Below are 20,505 nucleotides of genomic sequence, written 5' to 3' on the forward strand. Positions count from 1 at the left end.
CTACCGGTGTGTATGTGAAACACAGTTTTTCTTGTATTAGTGCACGAAATTCATGCACGGGGGGGGGGGGGGGGGGATCTCTCAGCCCAGCCTGTGCCCTCTCCAATCTAGGACTCCTTGGGGGATGTCCAACTTCCGGTTTTAGGCCTGATCCCTGTCATCCCCTAACCACTCCCCTGGCAGCTTGATTGTCCCCAACTATTGTCCCCTGCCGGCTTGGTCATCCCTAACTGCCCTCCCCTGGTGGCCTGGTCACCCCCAACTGACCTCCCCTGCTGGCTTGATTGCCCCTAACTGCCCTCCCCTGCAGGTCTGGTCACCCCTAGCAGTCCTCCCCTGCTGGCCTGGTCGCCCCCAACTATCCTCTCCTGCTTGCCTGGTTGCCCCCTAATTGCCCTCCCCTGCTGGCCTGGTTGCCCCCCAACTGCCCTCCCTGCTGGCCATCTTGTGACCACATGGGGGTGGCCATCTTGTGGGAGAATGTGACAGTCAATTTGCATATTACCTCTTTATTATATAGCACTAGTGTTTTGTTTTCTCTATGAACAACTGTAAACCTTTTGCCCCACCCTGTGTATTTAAAAAAGACAGGATTCCTTGCTTTGGAGTAGAGACCCATGGCCGCCCTACATTCTTCTAAGGGAATGCCAGGAGGAGTTCAGATTGATAGTATATTCAAGATAAACATGAGTCATTATCTTGTGATAATTAAAACGTGATATATGACTTATTTTAAGTGAGTAAGAATATATATCAATTTCTAGTAGTAGCTGTGTGGGGACTGGAGAAAGCTTCTGGTTCTGTATGCTGTTTGCCGTGTGAGCGAGTGGCACTGATTGTGCTGTGATGGCTGTGTAACGAGAGCAGTCCTCTCCCCTGGAAGATGGCTCCCTGAGGGGACACCCTGATCCAGGTCGTGAGCACTTTGGAACCTTGGACCCCTGAGTCTTGCCCGCAGACGCTCTCCCCTCACCCGGCGTGGTGCTGTCTACCCGAGCCAGGCTGCTGGCTGCAGCGGCGGTGCTTGCTTCTGACCGACGGCAGGGCCTGTGCAGAGGGAGGTGTCTCATCCCCACCGCACAGAGAGGTGGTGGCCAGCAGAGGTCCCGGGGCTGGCTGCCGTCACCCTCCTCGCGTTGGTGGGCTTGGGCTTCCAATCAGTGCCTGCTTTGGACACCTTTAGGCAGTATTTAAGTATTTAATATGTGAAATGAACTAATGAAGAAAGAGCTTATTTTTTCTCCTTTAAAATATTAACATTTTAATTTTAAAAATATTGACATAACAGAAAAATAGAGAAAGACGAATTCACTATTTTTAGTAGCTTTAGACAGTGAACAGATACGGAAGCAATATGTATTTAATGGGCAGCTGTGCTGTGTGTGAGCACTGACATAGGGACTGTGTGTTATGGGTTTGTGTATACTTCCATTGGTCGGTGATGTTCTTTATTTATTTTTGTTAATTTTTACTCAAGGATATTCTTTCCAATGATTTTTAATTTTTTTTGGAGAGAGTGGCAGGGAAGGAGGGAGAGAAACATCCATGTGAGAGAGATACATCAATTGGTTGCCTCCCACACGTGCTCCGTCCTGGGCCAGAGGTCTAATCTATAACTCAGGTACATGCTCTTGACTAGGAATCAAACCCAGGACCCCACTGCTCCAACCACTGAGCCACCCACACCGGTCAGGGCCTCTTGGTGCTCTTCGATTTGCCGCTCTCTTAAAACTTAGTTCCTCACACTGGATGCTGTGGTCCAGGCACCTGCTCCCGGGGCACCACCCAGCGGGCTGCTGCCTCCCGGGGGCAGCCGCAGTCCTCATGCAGCGCTGCCAGGTGTCTGTAGGAAGCAGCTGTCTTCCCTCCCACGTGACCACTGCCCCCGGAAGGAATTGCTCAGGAATCCTCCCGGCAGCTTTTCCTCTCTCTTCACCTGTGTTGTCTGTACTTCTCAACCTGCAGGCGATTTGGGCCACAGTGCTAGCTCACCCTCGGGACTCAGCTTGCTGTCTGCCAGCCCCCCTTCCCCTTCAGAGAGAACAGCGTGCAGCGTGGTGCGTGGTGACTTCCCTGAGCTGCCTGCCGAGTCCCCGGGCAGAAGGGCCGGTTGTGGGGAGTGGGCACTCGGCGCTCGGGTCTCACCATGCTCTCGTTACCGTCCCATTCTCCGTAGACGTTCAGTCTTACCTTCTCTGCCGTTGAGACATGATTTTCCTTAAATGAAGTGTTCCAGATAAGGTGCCTCTGGCCTAAGAAAGGCCCAGCTTTATGTGGAAGCCTTTGATTTTAAACTTAAGGGAAGACAAGCACTGTCTTCTCATTAAATTGCAAGTCTTGGTGATCTCATAACAGACAAGATTCCTCTGTCTGCCTGCTCTTCCACAGCCCTGGTCACGGAAGGGAGGAAGAGCCAATAAACAGATGTTACTGTAATAAGAAATAGTAGTTGCAGGGTAAAATGGCACAAGTTCGAGCCTGCTTCCCTCACACTTGGTTTGGGGCTGGGGGACAGGGTGAGCGCAGGGCCACACGCCTGCCCGTCTTCTCCCCCAGGGCCTGGGCTGCTGCTCCTCTGCGGCGGGAGTGGTGCCTGGTACCGTGCTTCCCGGTAGTTGGATTTTGGGGCTTTTGCAGACACTTCCTTTTGGGAAAGAGCCTAAAGGGCCTGTGGTTTGGGGGTTTACAGCGCAGAACCCATTACGCTGGTCTTTGTTTTGGGGAGCGTAGGATCTTAGGAAGAGTGGCCAGTGGATGGAGTGCTATGCGCATGCCACTTGGCCACAGGGTCATACAGGGACTATAGTTGCTCTTAAAATAGAAAATATAAGGGGGAGTGGATTGGAATTTTAAAAGTTTTTAAAGACCTTAGTTTTTAGAGCAGTTTTAGGTTTCACAGCAACTGAGAGGAAGTTACAGAGATTTCCCATATATACATGCATCTAACCTTCCCATTTGCAACATCCCCCACCAGAGTGGTACATTTGTTGAACTTGATGAACCAGTATTGATACATTATCATCATTCAAAGTCTGTAGTTTGCAGTAGGGCTCACTCTGGATGTTGTGCACCTTTTGTGCATTTGGACAAATTTTAATGACAAATATCCATCCCTACGGTATTATACAGAGTAGTTTCACTGCCCTAAAAATCCTCCTCCGTGCTCTGCCTGTTGGTCCCCCTTTCCCATTGGACCCCTCCCCCCCCAAAAAAAAATATACTTTTATTGATCTCAGAGAGGAAGAGAGAAATAGAAACCTCAATGATGAAAGAGAATCATTGATCAGCTGATTCCTGCACGCCCTCTACTGGGGATTGAGCCCACAACACAGGCATGTGCCCTGACCAGGAACTGAACTGTGACCTCCTGGTTCGTAGAGTGATGCTTAATCACTGAGCCACTCTAGTCAGGCCTAGTTGGAATTAAAAAAAAAAGGAAAGAAAATTTTATATATATATAATTTAAGTTATTGCAAGTAACATTGGTTAGTAAAGTTAAATGGGTTTCAGGTGCCCAATGGAACTCTTAGGGTAAATTATGAAAGGTGGTGAGCGAGGCATCCTGGAGAGAGAATTGGCACCAGAGCTGGCTGAGCCACCAGATGTGTGCCCTGTTAGCTCTTTGGGCTATTTTCTTTTTGTAAAACCAACTATTTTGTTGAATCAGGCTTGCCTGTCCTTTGAACTCAGGAACATATTAGAATGTAAGTTATATGACTTTATGATAAACATAGTAATTGACTTTTGTTAGAATTTATTTGTTACAAATTTTACCTTTACATACCAAAACCTCAGCTAACACAAGTGCATATATTATTGTAATAAGTACTATATAGTCCAAAAAAGGATGAGAAAACTTAATTTGTGCTTTTTTGTGTAAGCACGGAAATCTTCGGAATGCATAGGAATCACCAGAGACTGGATAAGACAGTCATGGGTTCCTGTGTCACTTACAGAAGCCTCATATTGGGTCTTGTGTGGATGTGAGGCCTGCACATTACAGGTGAAAGGGAGACTGAGCTTGCCTTCCTTCCTAGAAAAGAAAAACTGACACTCTCCCCACAGCCTCTTAGCTAAGAAGTCTCGTCTCTAAAGAAACAAGGACCACTTTGACATCATTAAGATCAAGGAACAAAGCTTCCATGTTGGGTGGAATGAGGAGCGACCGGTCAGGTCACCGGGAGGCCTCTTCCCACCTCGAAGGAGACGGACCTCCGACCGGGCAGCGGAGGACCGTGTCTGGAGAGAGTAGGTGCAGTTCCTGACAGCTTCTCGCCCTGGCCTGTGGGGACTCACACCTGTCCCTCTGGCATTGGGCAAGGATCCTTTGCAGCTTAGATCTGAAGGGATCCACACCCTGTCTGGCAGCCTCCTCCGCCACTAGCCCCATTGTGGTGTTTGCTTCCTGCCACGGAGAGCGATTGGTCTTCTGTCCTGGATGTTCTCTGTCACATACTGTGCTCCTCCTTGGGGCTTTCCATGCCTCTGAATCTGTTTTAGGTTAAACTAAGCAGAAAGAAAAAGTATTCTGATCTCCAGTATTTGTTGGAAGAAAATTTATCTTTTCTAATGAAGAGGGAATATGCTAATTGACTGTCACGCCCCCACAAGATGGTGGTGCCCAGCCCTGCAGGGGAAGGCATTTAGGGGCAATTGGGCCAGCAGGGGAGGGCAGTTGGGGGCAATAGGGCTGGCAGGGGAGGGCAGTTAGGAGTGATCGGGCTGGCAGAAGAGCAGTTAGGTGTCGATCAGGCCGGGAGGGGAGTGGTTTGCAGGTTATCAGGTTGGCAGGCAGAGTGGTTAGGGGCAATCAGGCAGCCAGGCAGGCTAATGGTTAGGAGTCAGCGGTCCCAGATTGGAGAAGGTGCAGGCTGGGCTGAGGGACGACTCCTGGCCGCCCCCGCCCCTACTGTCCCCCCCTCCCCCCCCCACACACACAAAGATTTCATGCACTGGACCTCTAATCTATGTTTAAAAGCCTAAGCGACTAAACCATTGATCCACTGGTCACTATGATGCACACTGACTATCAGGAGGCAGACACTCAATGCAGGAGCTGCCCCTTGGTCAGTGTGCTCCCATAGTGGGAGTGCGGTTCAGTTGACCGACCTGTCCCAGTGGCCCACCTGCCTGTCGGCAGTCACTTCCTCCCTCAGTAGTCCTGCAGATTTAATCCCCAGAGAATGGGCTAGGCACCGATGGACCAGCGCCACCCACCTCCTGGAAGTTGTCCTTGGGCACAGTGGCCACTTCCCTCCCTAGACACTCTGCAAGGAAGAAACCCTATAAAAGCGGCTGCCAGGTGGTTCCCAAGAGCCGATGCGAATGTCAGCAGGATGGGTCGGCCGGCAAGGGCATCCCACCACCATCAGGATGCCCGGCCGGCAAGGGCATCCCACCACCATCGCTGAGGGTCGATCGTGTGCATTGGACCACCCTCCTCGCCGGGATGGGTGCCAGGCGTAGGGCTCATGGCTGGTTAGCGCTGCTATGGGGGCGTGAGCCTCCCCGATCAGGACTGACTGGGTGCGAGCCTGCCGCAGGCACAGCGGGGCTAGGATGAGCGGGAGTGGCAGGTGACCTTGGACTGCTGGTTTCGGCCCAATTCCTGCAGGCCATGCCGAGGGACCCCACTTGTGCTTGAATTTGTGCACTGGGCCTCTAGTGGGAAATGAGGAACAAACAGAACCCCGCTATCATTGTTGGGAAGCCTGGGGCGGGGACTCAGAGTGTGTTCACATGTGCCTTCAGATTCTGTAAAGAATTCCTTTGGTATGTTCTTTGCTTGACTTTTCTGGTTTGTGACAGGAAAGGCAAGTCCAGGAAGTGAAGCTAAGTTTTATTATTGGTTACTGTATTGACATGTGTAATTACAATCTCTTAAGATATTTATGGGTTCCCTGTGTCTGGCTCTGGATCTCCCTGGTGCCTCAAGCAGAATTGCAGATCTGCACTGTTGGGGCCCCTCTCACAAGGGCAACACTGCAGAAGACAGGAGGGCGGCTGTGGGGAAGGCCAAGTCACAGTGCCTGCAGGGGGTGTGAGCTGGGGAGTCCTGGGCCTGGCCTGAGGGGGTGTGGGCGCTGGTTGCCTGTAAGTGGCATCTGTCCGGGCACCTGTCCTGCCATGAACTGTAGGGTTATGGGCCATCGAGGAGCCCCCCGTGACCATGGCTCCTTTTCATAAGTTGGTGTTCTGACCCAGTTATAACTTGAGTTCCTATGTAAACATTCCAGAATTCTCCAGAATAAAGGGAGAGTGTTCCTTAGGCTCAAGCTCGAGTGTCCCAGTGCTCCATCCAGGGCTCTCGCCGTGGCGGCAGGCCGGGGACCGTTCCTCACCAAGCTCTCAAGTCGCTGGTGCTCAGGGTACCGCGGGTTCTTGGCTGCTCCGCTGGGAAATGACCGACTGGGGCAGAGGGTGCAGAGAGGAGGGAACGGGAACTGACCCAGTAGCCTTGCACCGGTGAGCCTTGCCCTGTGAGGGGAGAAGGACCTAATGTGAAACACTAGTGACAGTGGGGGCGGAAGGGGACCGCGTGATACTCTCAGCAGTAAAGGTTAAAAAGATAGAAATACCTGGGGATATAAATGCATGATGCATTTTTAGGTTCTTGGTCCAGAATTTCCATAGAGCTGCGACAAGGCTTCAGCCTGTGCCCTCCTTCCCCGCCCCGCCCCGCCCCGCCGCTGCGCTCCCCTGGTTCGGGGGACTCTCCCAGCCTTTCCACTCGGGAGCTGCGGGTGTGGAGCCTTCAGGAAGACTCAGATGGACTCCTGTGAAGTCAAGCACTGGGAACGCCACGGGGAAGAAAGACCGTCAGTCATTTCCAGCAGTACACATTGGGTGTTTTTTCTGTCATTTCTTTTTGAGTGCTCAACCTGATTTACAGAAGAACACATTTAAGTTGCTTGGGTTGAGAAGTAACAATACAGAAATTTAACCCTGGAAAAAAAAGGAGAAACTTGTCAAAACTCATCTGTTCCAATTGTTTATCACATGTAGTTCCTTGGTATTAGTAACAATATTGTTCTATTGGAAAGCATGGTCTATTTCATCATTATTTTTTGGGGGGAAATATGGAAGAACTGATTTGTTGAAACACCAACCATTCCGTCCTAGGGATTGTGCAGAACAGTGGTGCCAATTATCTTTTTTTCCTCTGTTTTTCAGGGTCGACATGTTAAAACAGGTCAGCTGGCGGCCATCAAAGTTATGGACGTTACTGAGGTAAGATGGGGTCACAAACATACTTAGCTATATTGGGAGGAGGCAGTCAGGGACTGCTGCCCCTGCCAGTGGAAGAGCATTGTTCTGTTTGGAGAATCATCTTGAGCAAATTGCCCTCCTGTGACAATGTGACCACATTGTAGGTTCATAAGACCCAGCATAATAGTGGGCTAAGTGGTTGCAGATGGTCTCAAAGTAACTAACAGTAGCATCTTCTTAAAAAAAACAAAACACAAAACAAAATAAAAACACCTCTGAATGATGTCATCCTTGGCAACATAATGGACCATAATAGGAAACATCTTCTAGTGGAAAAGATGAGATTTGAGAGGGGATGGGAAAGTCACATAAATGGGAGAGTCAGGGAGGGGGAGGGGAGCTTCTCTGAGGCCACACTTGGGCCATTTCTTTATTTTTAACATGGGGAAGAAAACAGGGCCAGCCAGTTCCCAGAGGTTTGAAAACAGAAACATCTGCTAGAATGCTGAGCAGACTGTTGGCAAAATTTAGTAGCAAAAAATAGTTCTTAAAATGGTCACGTGGGGTTTACTGTGTGGTTCTAGGTGGAAGGGGAAGTCAGCCCCTCAGTGTGTGCCGGTGTGCATGCATGTGCTGAGTCATAGTGTTTGGACTGTGCCATTTCACTTATATGCAGATTTTTCCCCCCAATAAATGTTGTTAAAGTACTTCCTTATGGTTTTCTTAGTATCTTTTCTGTTGCTTACTTGGTTGTAAGACGACAGTAGGTAACACACACAGTACACAGAGTATGTGCTAATTAAGGCTTCTGGTCAACAGTAGGCGATTAGCAGTTAAGTTTTTGGGGAGTCAAAAATTATAAGCAATTTTCAGTGGTCATCACCCCTAACCTGTTGTCCCCCATGTTGTTCAAGGGTCAGCTGCATTTTCACCAGAAATTTACTTCACACTCTCATTATTTCTTATAACTTGTTTAATCTGAATAAGATTTACCATCTTATATCATAGATTATAGGGAGCGTTAACCAGCAGCTTTGGGGGCTTGGGTGTTTTTAAATCAAGCCCCAATCTCCCCAGTCTGGGGTCTATGGAGGGAGGCGTGGCAGGTGCACTAGCACAGTGAGTGGTCTGAGAGCCCCCCGCCACCCTGCTCTCCAGTGTGTGTGGGGAGCGGTGGAGAGCACCGTGGTCTCGGTTGCCGGCAGTGACAGAGCTTTCCAGTGTGAGGTGTGGCTCTGTGAGTGACTGCTCTTTTCTCTGCCACATAGGACACGGAGACTTGCAGTGGAAAAGTGCTGCTGTGTGATTGATTGGCCAGAGGTTCTTGTGGCACTGACTGCTGTGCAGGGTCCGGGAGCACACGGGGATGTGGCTGTGTGCTGTGGGCAGGGTCCGGGGAGCACACGGGGATGTGGCTGTGTGCTGTGGGCAGGGTCCAGGGAGCACACGGGGATGTGGCTGTGGGCAGGGTCCGGGGAGCACACGGGGATGTGGCTGTGTGCTGTGGGCAGGGTCCGGGAGCACACGGGGATGTGGCTGTGTGCTGTGGGCAGGGTCCGGGGAGCACACGGGGATGTGGCTGTGTGCTGTGGGCAGGGTCCGGGGAGCACACGGGGATGTGGCTGTGTGTTCTGGGCAGGGTCCGGGAGCACACTGGGATGTGGCTGTGTGTTCTGGGCAGGGTCTGGGGAGCACACGGGGATGTGGCTGTGGGCAGGGTCTGGGGAGCACACGGGGATGTGGCTGTGTGCTGTGGGCAGGGTCCGGGAGCACACGGGGATGTGGCTGTGTGTTCTGGGCAGGGTCCGGGAGCACACTGGGATGTGGCTGTGTGTTCTGGGCAGGGTCTGGGGAGCACACGGGGATGTGGCTGTGTGCTGTGGGCAGGGTCCGGGGAGCACACGGGGATGTGGCTGTGTGCTGTGGGCAGGGTCCGGGAGCACACGGGGATGTGGCTGTGTGCTGTGGGCAGGGTCCAGTAGCACATGGGGATGTGGCTGTGTGCTGTGGGCAGGGTCCGGGGAGCACACGGGGATGTGGCTGTGTGCTGTGGGCAGGGTCCGGGAGCACACGGGGATGTGGCTGTGTGCTGTGGGCAGGGTCCAGTAGCACACGGGGATGTGGCTGTGTGCTGTGGGCAGGGTCCAGGGAGCACACGGGGATGTGGCTGTGTGCTGTGTGCTGTGGGCAGGGTCCGGGAGCACACGGGGATGTGGCTGTGTGCTGTGTGCTGTGTGCAGGGTCTTGGGAGCACACGGGGATGTGGCTGTGTGCTGTGGGCAGGGTCCAGGGAGCACACGGGGATGTGGCTGTGTGCAGGGTCCGGGGAGCACACGGGGATGTGGCTGTGTGCTGTGGGCAGGGTCCGGGAGCACACGGGGATGTGGCTGTGTGCTGTGGGCAGCGTCCGGGGAGCACACGGGGATGTGGCTGTGTGCTGTGGGCAGGGTCCAGTAGCACACGGGGATGTGGCTGTGTGCTGTGGGCAGGGTCCGGGGAGCACACGGGGATGTGACTGTGTGCTTTGGGCAGGGTCCGAGAGCACACGGGGACGTGGCTGTGTGCTGTGGGCAGGGTCCGGGGAGCACACGGGGATGTGGCTGTGTGCTGTGGGCAGGGTCCAGTAGCACACGGGGATGTGGCTGTGTGCAGGGTCCGGGGAGCACACGGGATGTGGCTGTGTGCTGTGGGCAGGGTCCAGTAGCACATGGGGATGTGGCTGTGTGCTGTGGGCAGGGTCCGGGGAGCACACGGGGATGTGGCTGTGTGCAGGGTCCGGGGAGCACACGGGGATGTGGCTGTGTGCAGGGTCCGGGGAGCACACGGGGATGTGGCTGTGTGCTGTGGGCAGGGTTCGGGGAGCACACGGGGATGTGGCTGTGTGCTGTGGGCAGGGTCCGGGAGCACACGGGGATGTGGCTGTGTGCTGTGGGCAGGGTCCGGGAGCACACGGGGATGTGGCTGTGTGCTGTGGGCAGGGTCCAGTAGCACACGGGGATGTGGCTGTGTGCTGTGGGCAGGGTCCGGGGAGCACACGGGGACGTGGCTGTGTGCTGTGGGCAGGGTCCGGGAGCACACGAGGATGTGGCTGTGTGCTGTGGGCAGGGTCCGGAAGCACACGGGGATGTGGCTGTGTGCTGTGGGCAGGGTCTGGGAGCACACGGGGATGTGGCTGTGTGCTGTGGGCAGTGTCCGGGGAGCACACGGGGACGTGGCTGTGTGCTGTGGGCAGGGTCCGGGGAGCACACGGGGATGTGGCTGTGTGTTCTGGGCAGGGTCCGGGAGCACACGGGGATGTGGCTGAGTGCTGTGCAGGGTCCAGTAGCACAAGAGGATGTGGCTGTTTGCTGTTGGCAGGGTCCTTACTCGTGTACAGTTTGTGGGAGATGGATGCTTTCCAGTAGATATGACTTTTAAGATAAAGAGCAGTAAAGGAGCAGCCAATTCTGACTGTAATTTAAGTAAAATGTCGAGTTGTCTTGTGCGGGGCTCACAGTGACTAGGATGACCATCTCCTGACCCCTTTCCATGCCCGGCGCTGACACCGCCCTGGGAGGCCATGAGGCTACAGGCCGTGCTCCGTGACATTTGTTTACACACTTCTGGCAAACTGATGGGTGCCTCATAACTGTCACCTTGCGCAGTTTTTGAAGCATTTGTAATTCAGAGGGCTGGTGTTTTCCGCACTTCTCGGGGCTGCCTGGCCAGCTCCTTCCCCTCGCAGGGAGGCGGGTCTTTCCTGTAGACGTCCTCCTTGCCAGGCCTGGCTCTGGTTATATATGTGCAGGACATGGTCACTGTTTAAAAATGTGTAAAACATAAGAGCATGTCAAGGAGAGTTAAATTCTTACTCTTCCTCCTCCTCTCCCCCTCACATAACCACTGGGGTGCTCGGCTGGCTTCCTATTGTCCATCTGTGAGCAGAGCTCCAAACCTCACAGCTGTGTGCAGCAGACACTTTGTCCACAGCTGCTGAGTTATATACAAAAAAAAAAAACAGGCCATGTTGGAAAGTGCATTTTCAGGACTCCTTGAAACATAATCATGCACAAACCATGTGTGGGGTGAAATGGACACCAAATGGCGAGTCTTGAAAACAAATGCAAACTCAATCAAGCATCTACTGTTCTGGCCGCTCCGTCCTGTGTCCACGCAGAGACCTCTGTGCTATTGCTTGGGCAGAGTGGGTAGAGGACAGCGTGCAGCTGGCACCCCAGGAAACATGCCCTTGCCTGACCCCCATGGGAGGCCTCTTGGCGGTCCTTTGAAGTTAGTTGTAGGCATTGGCCTGGGTCAGACCTGGGAGCAAATTCCTGTCGACTGAAATCTTTCTGCTTTCAACTTCAGCAGGAGGAGAGCAGGATTCTACGTAGTTTTTGACTTCTCAATTTTTTCTAGGGAGCAAAAAGTTGTGAATGCTTATTTTTGGGAAAAATCACTAACTCTTGAGTCAGTTCCTTAAGTGAAATCAATAGGCAGTTACCATGCCAAAACCGGTTTGGTTCAGTGGATAGAGCGTCGGTCTGTGGACGGAAAGGTCCCAGGTTCGATTTCGGTCCATCGCCAGTAGGGGTGTGCAGGAGGCAGCTGGTTGATGTTTCTCTCTCATCGATGTTTCTAGCTCTCTATCTCTCTCCCTCTCCCTTCCTCTCTGTAAAAAATCAATAATAAAATATTGGGGGGGGGGGGGCGGCGGAAAGAGACAGTTACCAGGCCCCTCTTGTTCCTTAGGCTCTGAAGACCGGAGGAGAGCGGTGTGGGGGGTGAGTGTGGGGCCCCTCTCAGAACAGCGCGGCTTCAGCAGTCCCAAGTGGATGTGCTCCCTAGTGGCCGCCCCTCACCTGCTTTGATTATGGACCTGGACCTGGAATACAAAGCCAGCAGAACATTCATAACTCCCCTTGGGGATAGGTGTTAGGGACTGTAGGAAGCCAAGGGATTTAAAAAGAGAGGCATTTATTTGCAAGAGATGTAAAAATCCTATATAATATATGGCTAATAGGCAAATCGTCCCCTTGGGAGTTCGACCGACCAGGAGTTTGATCGCTTGCTATGACATGTGCTGACCACCAGGGGGCGGTGCTGAACAAAGGAAAGCCCTGCCCGGCCATTGGCAGCCAGGAAAGGAAGGCCCTGATCCGTCCTGATTGCCAGCCAGGCCTGGGGACCCTACCCGTGCATGAATTTCATGTACCAAGCTTCTAATCTCTTTATATTGCTTCTCAGATTTTAACATTTTAAGAATTGATTATCTTTAGGATTTTGAAGAAAGCTTGTAATTTATAATTGGCTGTGGGAAGGGTTTCAGGAACAGGTTAAGGATGTGTTCAAGCTGGGCATGACCAGGACATGAGATCTAGAATGTGTTGTTTTGTTTTTGAAATAATTATAGAGTCACATGAATTTGCAGAAAAGTATATAAGGAGGTCCTATACACCCTGCACCCAGTTTCCCCGGTGGTATAAGTATACTAATAAAAGAGTAATATGCTAATTAGACTGGGAGACCTTCCGGAGACCTTCCAGACTTCCTTGTGGACAAAGCCTGGGGCTTGTCTGGCCTGCAAACCACCCCCAGGCCTTCTTCCTTTCTGCTCCTCCCCCAGCAGGGACTCCCACCCCATCAGGGGGCTGTCCAGCCTACAAACAGCCCCAGATCTCTCACCCAGGCTGCTTGCTCCACCGCAGAGACTCCCATTCCAATGGGGGTGTGGATGGTCTGCAAACAGTCTTCAGCTCCTTGCCCAGGCCGGCCTGCCCCCCAGTGGGACCCCCACCCTGATGGGGATGTAGCTGGCCTGCAACCCCTCGGCAGCCCCTTGCCCAGGCTGTCCCCGTCCCCCAAGGGAATCCCCATCCTGATCTGGGACCCCAACCCTGATCAAGGACTCCCTTCAGGACAGACCAGCTGGCCCCCACCAGGCCTCTATCTTCTATAATAATAAAAGGGTAATATGCTAATTTGACTGGACATCCTTCCAGACAAAGCCATGGTGGCGAGGCCAAGGCAGAGGCAGTTAGGGGTGATCAGGCTGGCAGGGGAGAGAGATTAGGGGGATCAGGTTTGCAGGGGAGAGCAGTTAGGGGGATCTGGCCAACAGGCAGATGAGTGGTTAGGAGCCAGAGGTCCTGGATTATGAGAGCGATGTCTGACTGCCAGTCTAGGCCTAATCCTGGCAGTCAGACATCCCCTGAGGGGTCCCTGGTTAGAGAGAGTGCAGGCCGGGCTGAGGGACACCCCCCTCCCATGCACGAATTTCATGCACTGGGTCTCTAGTCCTATAATTAAAGAGGTAATATGCAAATTGAACATCACTCCAACACACAAGATGGCTACCCCCATGTGGACGAAGATGGCCACCACAAGATGGCCAGCAAGGGAGGCCAGTTGTGGGTGATTAGACCAGCAGGGGAAGGCAGTTAGAGGTGACTGGTCTGGCAGAAGAGGAGAGTGGGGGGGCGAGAAGCAGACTGGCAGGGGAAGGTAGGTGGGGGCGACCAGGCTGACAAGAAAGGGCAGTTAAGGCTGACCAGGCCAGCAGGGGAGGGAAGTTGGGGGCAGCCAGGCCTTCAGGGGAGGACAGTTGCTGGGGGAGGGGAGAGCAGGCCTGCAGGAGAGGGCAGTTGGGGGTGACCAGGCATACAGGGGAGGGCAGTTGAGGGTGACCAGGTCTGCAGGGGAGGGCATTTAGGGGCAATTGGGCCGGCAGAGGAGCAGTTAGGTATTGATCAGGCTGGCAGCGGAATGGTTAGAGGCAATCAGGCAGGCTGGCATGGAACAGTTAGGGAGCAGTCAAGTCAGCAGGGATGCAGTTAGGGTGCAACCAGGCTGGTAGGGGACCAGTTAGGGGGTGATCAGGCCAGTAGGGGGGCAGTTAGGGGGTGATCAGGCCAGCAGGCAGGGGCAGTTAGGGGTGATTGGGCAGGCAAGCGAGTGGTTAGGGGCGATCAGGCAGGCAGATAGAGTGGTTAGGGACGATCAGACAGGCAGGCCAGTGAGCGATTAGGAGCCAGCAGTCCCGGATTGTGAGAGGGATGTCCCACTGCTGGTTTAGGCCCAATTTTGTGGGATTGGGACTAAACCAGCAGTCAGACAACCTCCGAGGGGATCCAGATTGGAGAGGGTGCAGGCCAGGCTGAGGGACTCTCCTGCCACCCCCCCTCCCCAATGCATGAATTTTGTGCACCGGGCCTCTAATCTATATATATAAAAGCCTAAGTGACCTTTGGGACTAGAACAACCCATCAACCAGTCTCTATGATGTACACTGTCCACCAGGGAGCAGATAGATGCTCAATGTAGGAGCTGCCCCTGGGAGTCAGTGTGCTCCCACAGCCAACCTCTCGTGGCCAGCCAACCTTCCCTGGTCCCTCCTCCTGGCTGGCAGTCTTCAAATCCTAGGAGCACCCACCAACAACAGCACCTCAGTTCTGTCTCCTCTGTTGTCACTGCAGGCTCCATCCACCCCCGGAATGCAGGGAGGTGGCAAAAACACATGTGATTGTCCTGGACCTGATCAGCCTGCCCTGACTGGAACTGGGCGAGATGACCCCGATTGGCCCTGATCACCGGTTAGGCCTAGGCACCCCACCCGTGCACGAATTCTGGGCATTGGGCCTCCATTAGTACAATATTATAATTAATTAAAGTCCATGAACTAAACAAGGCAAGACAAGTTAGTGGGTTTATAAGATAAGCATTTGATTTGGATTCCACTGTGAGTTAATAACAAAAAAGGCTGCACGCTACTCTGTGGTTACTCGTGCCTTCCGCAGGCGGGCCGAAACAGGCAGGCACCATCCGCAGCTTCCTCAGCTTTAGAGTGGTATGTTTGTGTGGTGTAGGATTTTAAAAAATACATTTTTGTTGATTTTAGAGAAGAAGGGAGAGGGGGAGAGGGGTGGAAACAACAATGAGGAAAGAGAATCACTGATCGGCTGCCTCCTGCACACCTCCTGTGAGGGATCAAGCCTGCAACCCTGGCATGTGCCCTGACTGGGAATTGAACCATGACCTCCTGGCTCATAGGTCGATGCTCAACCACTGAGACACACTGGACAGGCTAGCAACCAACGTTTGAATGTGTGCTCATTGCTGCTGAGGTGTTACTGCCTCTAGGTCCTTTCAGCAGACAGCATGGAAATACACTTTTCAAAACCAGAGTTTTTCCTTATATTTTAAATTCTTGTATACTTTATATTAAAAAACTGGTTCATAATAAAGTAATGTATTTACATATTTGCTTTATTTTAAAGTCCTTTCAGAATTTGAATAACAATGTTACTACTTATCGGTAGTAACTTTCGTCTGTGTAATGTATCTGTTAGGCAGAGTGCTGTGTTCAGAAGCTACATGAAGTAATTCTTTCCTCTGTGAGGTTCATCAGTTTGTCTGTAGCTAGATTGAGTTTCTGTATTGACTCATTTGTAGGGTTTGCTTTTTGTCACGACTTAATTTATGTATGTGTAAGTATTCAATACTTTACATGGTTCACAGATCAGATCTATTAGGTCTAGTAATAATTAATGTCGTTTTCTAATACCTTTTTTTAAATCGAATTTATTTAAACAATACAACAAAATTTAACCAACAATATAGTTGCCGTTGTTTTCTACTACTTGTGCCCAACGCTCAGGAAGCATTTCAATCCCTCTGTTGTAAAATTCTTGTGATTTTGATGCAAAAAATTCGGTCAATGCATTTTTGAGGCATTCTTCATTATTAAATTTTTTTCCAAGAAGAAAGTTTTGCAAAGAACGAAACAAATGATAATCGGAAGGGGCAATATCAGGAGAATATGCAGGTTGAGGGAGAACTTCCCATTCCAACTGGCGCAGTTTTTCAGCAGTGATTCTTGCAGTATGCGGTAGTGTGTTATCGTGGTGAAGAATTACGCCCTTCCCATTAATCAGCGCGGGTTCTTTTTCTCTTAAAGCTTGGGCTAACCTTTCCAATTGGGCACTATACACTGCACTTGTAATGGTTTGGGTAGATGGTAAAAGTTCATAATGAAGAATTCCTTTAAAATTCCACCAAACACACAACATCACTTTTTTCACATGCAAGTCAGGTTTTGGCGTGGGCTGCGGAGCCTCATTTTTATCCAACCATTGAGGCCGCCTTTTCAAATTAACATACAGCACCCATTCTTCATCTCCGGTAACAATTTGCTCTAAAAACGGCAAACGGTTTTGACGAGAGAGGAGCGAACTGCAAATTGTGACTCTTTGATTACGGTTGTTGTCGGTCAACTCATGAGGAACCCATTTTCCAAACTTTTGGACTTTGCCAAGTGCACGCAATTGATTGGAAATTGTTTTTTGTGAACAATTTAAAGTTGTCGCAAGCTCTTGTTGGGTAATTTGAGGATTTTGCACCAAAAGAGCTTGAAGAGCTTCTTGATCAAAATTGGACACACGGCCTCGACCACTCTTGTCATCTAACGAAAAATTTCCCTCGCGAAATTTCTCAAACCAACGCTGGCATTTTCTGGTGCTAACTACATCTTGACCAAGAGCACTACAGATGTTTTTTGCAGCCTCACTTGCTTTTCTTCCTAATTGGAACTCGTAAAGCATGCAGTGCCGAATATGCTCTTCATCCGCCATCTTCTTAGCCCTAGTTTTGCAACAAAAACCAAACCAAACACAAACTTTTTCAAGCAAAACTTGTTAATTGCACTTCACACGTTCTGTAGATACCACGTGTTTGAAGGTTATGTCAATACAAGTCAACGCCAAGCAAGATTTTAAACGAATGTTAAAAAACGACATTAATTATTACTAGACCCGATACATAAGTAGGTGTGCATTTTGATGAACCACTTAGAGAAGGTTAGACTGACAGACCGCCTCCTACCCACGTGCTGCCATGCAGCTTCGGGGCATTATTGTGCTTGTTATGGGGCCACTCATTTCTGGGGTGTTGCAACAAGAGCAGAGGCTGACTTGGAGCTGGGCGGTGCTGTATGGGGGTGTTTCACCACAGCTCTCACCTGAGTAGGAGCGCTGGATGAAGCCAGTGTTCTGGCAGCTTCTGAGGTCTTTCCTCCAATAGGCCTTTGGGCATAGGAAGGGGTTAAAGTTGTAGATTCTCACCCTGGGAACTTGTTAGAAATGCAGGTCAGTTGTGGATTGGGGCCCAGCAATCTGGGCTGTAACAAGCCCTCTGGGGTGGACTGCTCCCTCACATTTGAAAACCCTCAGATCACAGGTCGCCTCCCATGGAGGAGGGAGGAATTCTAGCTCCCAGGCTCACCCCCTCTGTTGAGGAAGATATTACTGATTAGCGTTCTGGGACTGGAACTCAGATCTTCGATTCTCAATTTATTGACTCTTTGAAACTACCAGCTATTTCAGACATAGGGGTCTAAGTATGTTGAGAGAGCTGGTTTAATCTGGACCGTAAAGGATGGATGGACCTTGACTTTCTTTTAGTTTCATGAACAAAATGTGTGTGATTGGTAATTGTGAGATATACCTTGGAGGACAGGGAGGGGTTACGGGGCCTGAAGCCTGCTGGGCTTCAGATTTCACTGGGGACTTTTCATCTTTCTTGCATTGTGCTCCCAGAGGTATGGGTATGAAAACAACTTAAACATCCAGCCTTGCCAAGAACAGCCAGGAAAAGGCCAGTCTCTGCCTGTGTCCTGAGCAAGGGAGCGTCCCGAAAGGAGTCGCACCTACTGCTTGTGTTTTCTGCAGGGCCACGTTTCTTAGGGCAGACCTCCCCACAAGCAGGTTACGCACAGAGAGGGGAGCTTCCGGCACAAAGTCCTGGTTGCTGGAGGTGTCCGCTGGTGCCGAGGCAGCCACGGGGGGCCTGCGCGTCCCGTAGAGGGGAAGTCCAGCAGGGCTCCAGGTGTGACCCCTGTACAGCCAAGCTTGAGGTCAGGTGGGGGGCGGTCTGAGTTCTGTGCCCGCCAAGGGTGGAGTTCAGTGGAGTCAGTATATCAGTGCCCAGCCTTGTGGTTTTGGGTTCTGGTCCCCTTCTAAGGGCGTTCCCGTTAGACCTCATTCTTGACATAGCAGTAGACATGCAGTCCTGGGTAACAGGGACTCCACATTGGGTTGTCAAGAGTGTCCAGCAAGTGTGCTCTGCTCTTGCACTCTGCAGCCTGTCCTCATGCCCAGCAGTGCACATCACCGCTGGCGGAGACCTTTGGTGCATGCCCACTGGGTCCAGAGGAGCAGGACGCCTTTCTTGCTCTCGGTGTTTCCTGCTGTGGCTAGCTGGAGGGAAACGAGCAAGGCCTGTGGGCTGAGCAGTTTCGCCCCTTTCAGTGGGAAGAGCACAGTGTCATGAATGTGCCACTCTTGTCTGGACTGAAAAGAACAAAAGGAAGGATGGGAGAGATCGCGGACCTCGTGACCTATTGTTCCTTGAGGCCAGTGACATGTTGCAGGCCTCATCGCTTGGTACTGGGTTCTTCCATTTCAGCCAACTGACCGCTCTGTCTCCTGCTCTTGCCTGGACCTGGCAGCTTGCCACTGGCTCCCTCGGGGTGGTGGGGGAGACCTCACTGCCAGTGAGAACCACTGGGTGTCTCCTTTTCCAACTGTTCTTTCTGTCATATTTTGTCTGCTGTCTCCCTGTCTTAACCAACTACCTCCTCTTTCATGTCTACTGGGAGAGAACTGCCCTGCCGAGGTTGCGGAATGCTGAGTTTTCTCACTTTAGGTAACTTCTACATTTAAATGATCTTGCTTTTCAACTTCAACTTCCTAATTTGTATTGTCTTCTTTACTCAGTCTTTCTGTGGATGGAATAAAGGTCCTAAGTTGTACATCTTTATTTTTAATAGTGGTACAAGTTCTTGGAAAAAAGCTCTTAAAACAAGTTAGAAATTGGTTGAATTTTGATTTATTTTAATTGGAAAGTATGACAGTAATGTTGAGAACTAACAGTTTCAATGTACTCTCATAGAATACCGCAGTGTTTCTTAACCTTATTTTCTTTATCGCCTCCCTAAGAAGAATCCTTTTAAGATATTTTTTCCTAGTCACCCCATGAAAATTTTAGACTCTCTCTAGTATATCTGTTCATATATTGTATGTATATACACTGAGTGGCCAGATTATTATGACCACATGACGTTTGTAGGCAAACTAGCCGTACACTGCATCGTATGGGATATGGAAGCTGAAGGCCTGTTTGAACACCTTTGCTGTCTGTAGTTACCAAGATAAAACGACTCCAATTCGCACAGGAGCACAAGGATTGGACAGTCGAGCATTGGGAAAAAGTCATGTGGTCTGATGAATCATTTTCCGGTTGCATCATGCAGATGGCAGAGTGAAGATTTTTCGGAAACAGCATGAAAGCGTGCACCCCACATGCATGAGTACAACCCTTCAAGCTGGTGGGGCAGTGTTATGGTTTGGGGCATGTTTTCCTGGCAGATTTGGGCCTTTAATGCATGTGGAACAACATCTGAATAGCACAACATACCTAAGTACCATTGCTGATCAAGTTCATCCTATCATGTTGATGGCGTATCCCAATGGAGATGGCTTCTTCCAATGCTCCATGCCATGGTGCTCGTATTGTGCAGGAGTAGTTTCAAGACCATTAGGGAGACTTTCCCTTGCTTAGGTGGCCCCACAATCACCAGAGCTCAATCCAATTGAACATCTGTGGGACGAAGTTAAAAGAGTCATCGGGCAGCTGGTTCCACAGCCATCAAATCTCACAGAACTGCACAGTGCTATCCATCAGGCATGGTGTCAGATGCCTCACATCACCTTTCAGCATCTCGTGGTGTCGATGGCTCTGTAGAGATTTCATTTGTAACACCTCAAGAATTGGGTTCAAAGAACTGACAAATTCATTCACTCAGTTTTAGATTTTTCTTTTCCACCGGGGTATATTTTTCTCTCAGAGTCTATAACAATTACAGGTGGTCATAGTTGAGGTCATCCCTGAGAGCTGTAAAAGCTTGGATATATGAAACCTCAGTCCGTTTTCCTGGGACCAGCAAAACAGGTCTAGCTGCATGATAGCATTAAACTTAACGCTGCCATTAACTGGTCAGCACTCTCCATTGCCTGCTTTACAGTGGGGCCAGGCTATGTGGCAAAAGGAGCTTGAGGGACTTGGGGTAAGATTTGGGTGTCTCGAGGCACTGTGGACTGCTCCCCAGCTACGGAAAGACAGGTGTATTCCAAGCGCGAGTTAGAAGCGTCCCTGTAGTCTCTGGGCTGCCCTGTGCTGAGAACCAAGCAGGTTCCCTCTTGCCCGGGAGCTACCTGGGGTGTGGACTGCATCCCCCTTGCCCTGAGGTAGGCTTACTGTGGT

At 51.1% G+C, this 20,505-nt stretch overlaps 1 protein-coding gene across 50 annotated transcripts in view; it reads left to right on the forward strand.

Annotated features, from left to right (window-relative positions):
• Nucleotides 1–20,505, forward strand: part of MAP4K4 (mitogen-activated protein kinase kinase kinase kinase 4) — a 183,248-nt gene that overhangs the window by 71,974 nt on the left and 90,769 nt on the right. For all 50 annotated transcript variants that reach the window (XM_036454120.2, XM_036454110.2, XM_036454112.2 and 47 more), the window contains exon 3: nucleotides 7,174–7,230. In XM_036454120.2, the coding sequence (XP_036310013.1) occupies nucleotides 7,174–7,230 (57 nt within the window). The remainder of the gene's footprint in view (nucleotides 1–7,173; nucleotides 7,231–20,505) is intronic.

The sequence above is a fragment of the Pipistrellus kuhlii genome, unplaced genomic scaffold (assembly GCF_014108245.1).
Source record: "Pipistrellus kuhlii isolate mPipKuh1 unplaced genomic scaffold, mPipKuh1.p scaffold_m20_p_27, whole genome shotgun sequence".
NCBI classification, from domain to species: Eukaryota; Metazoa; Chordata; class Mammalia; order Chiroptera; family Vespertilionidae; genus Pipistrellus; species Pipistrellus kuhlii.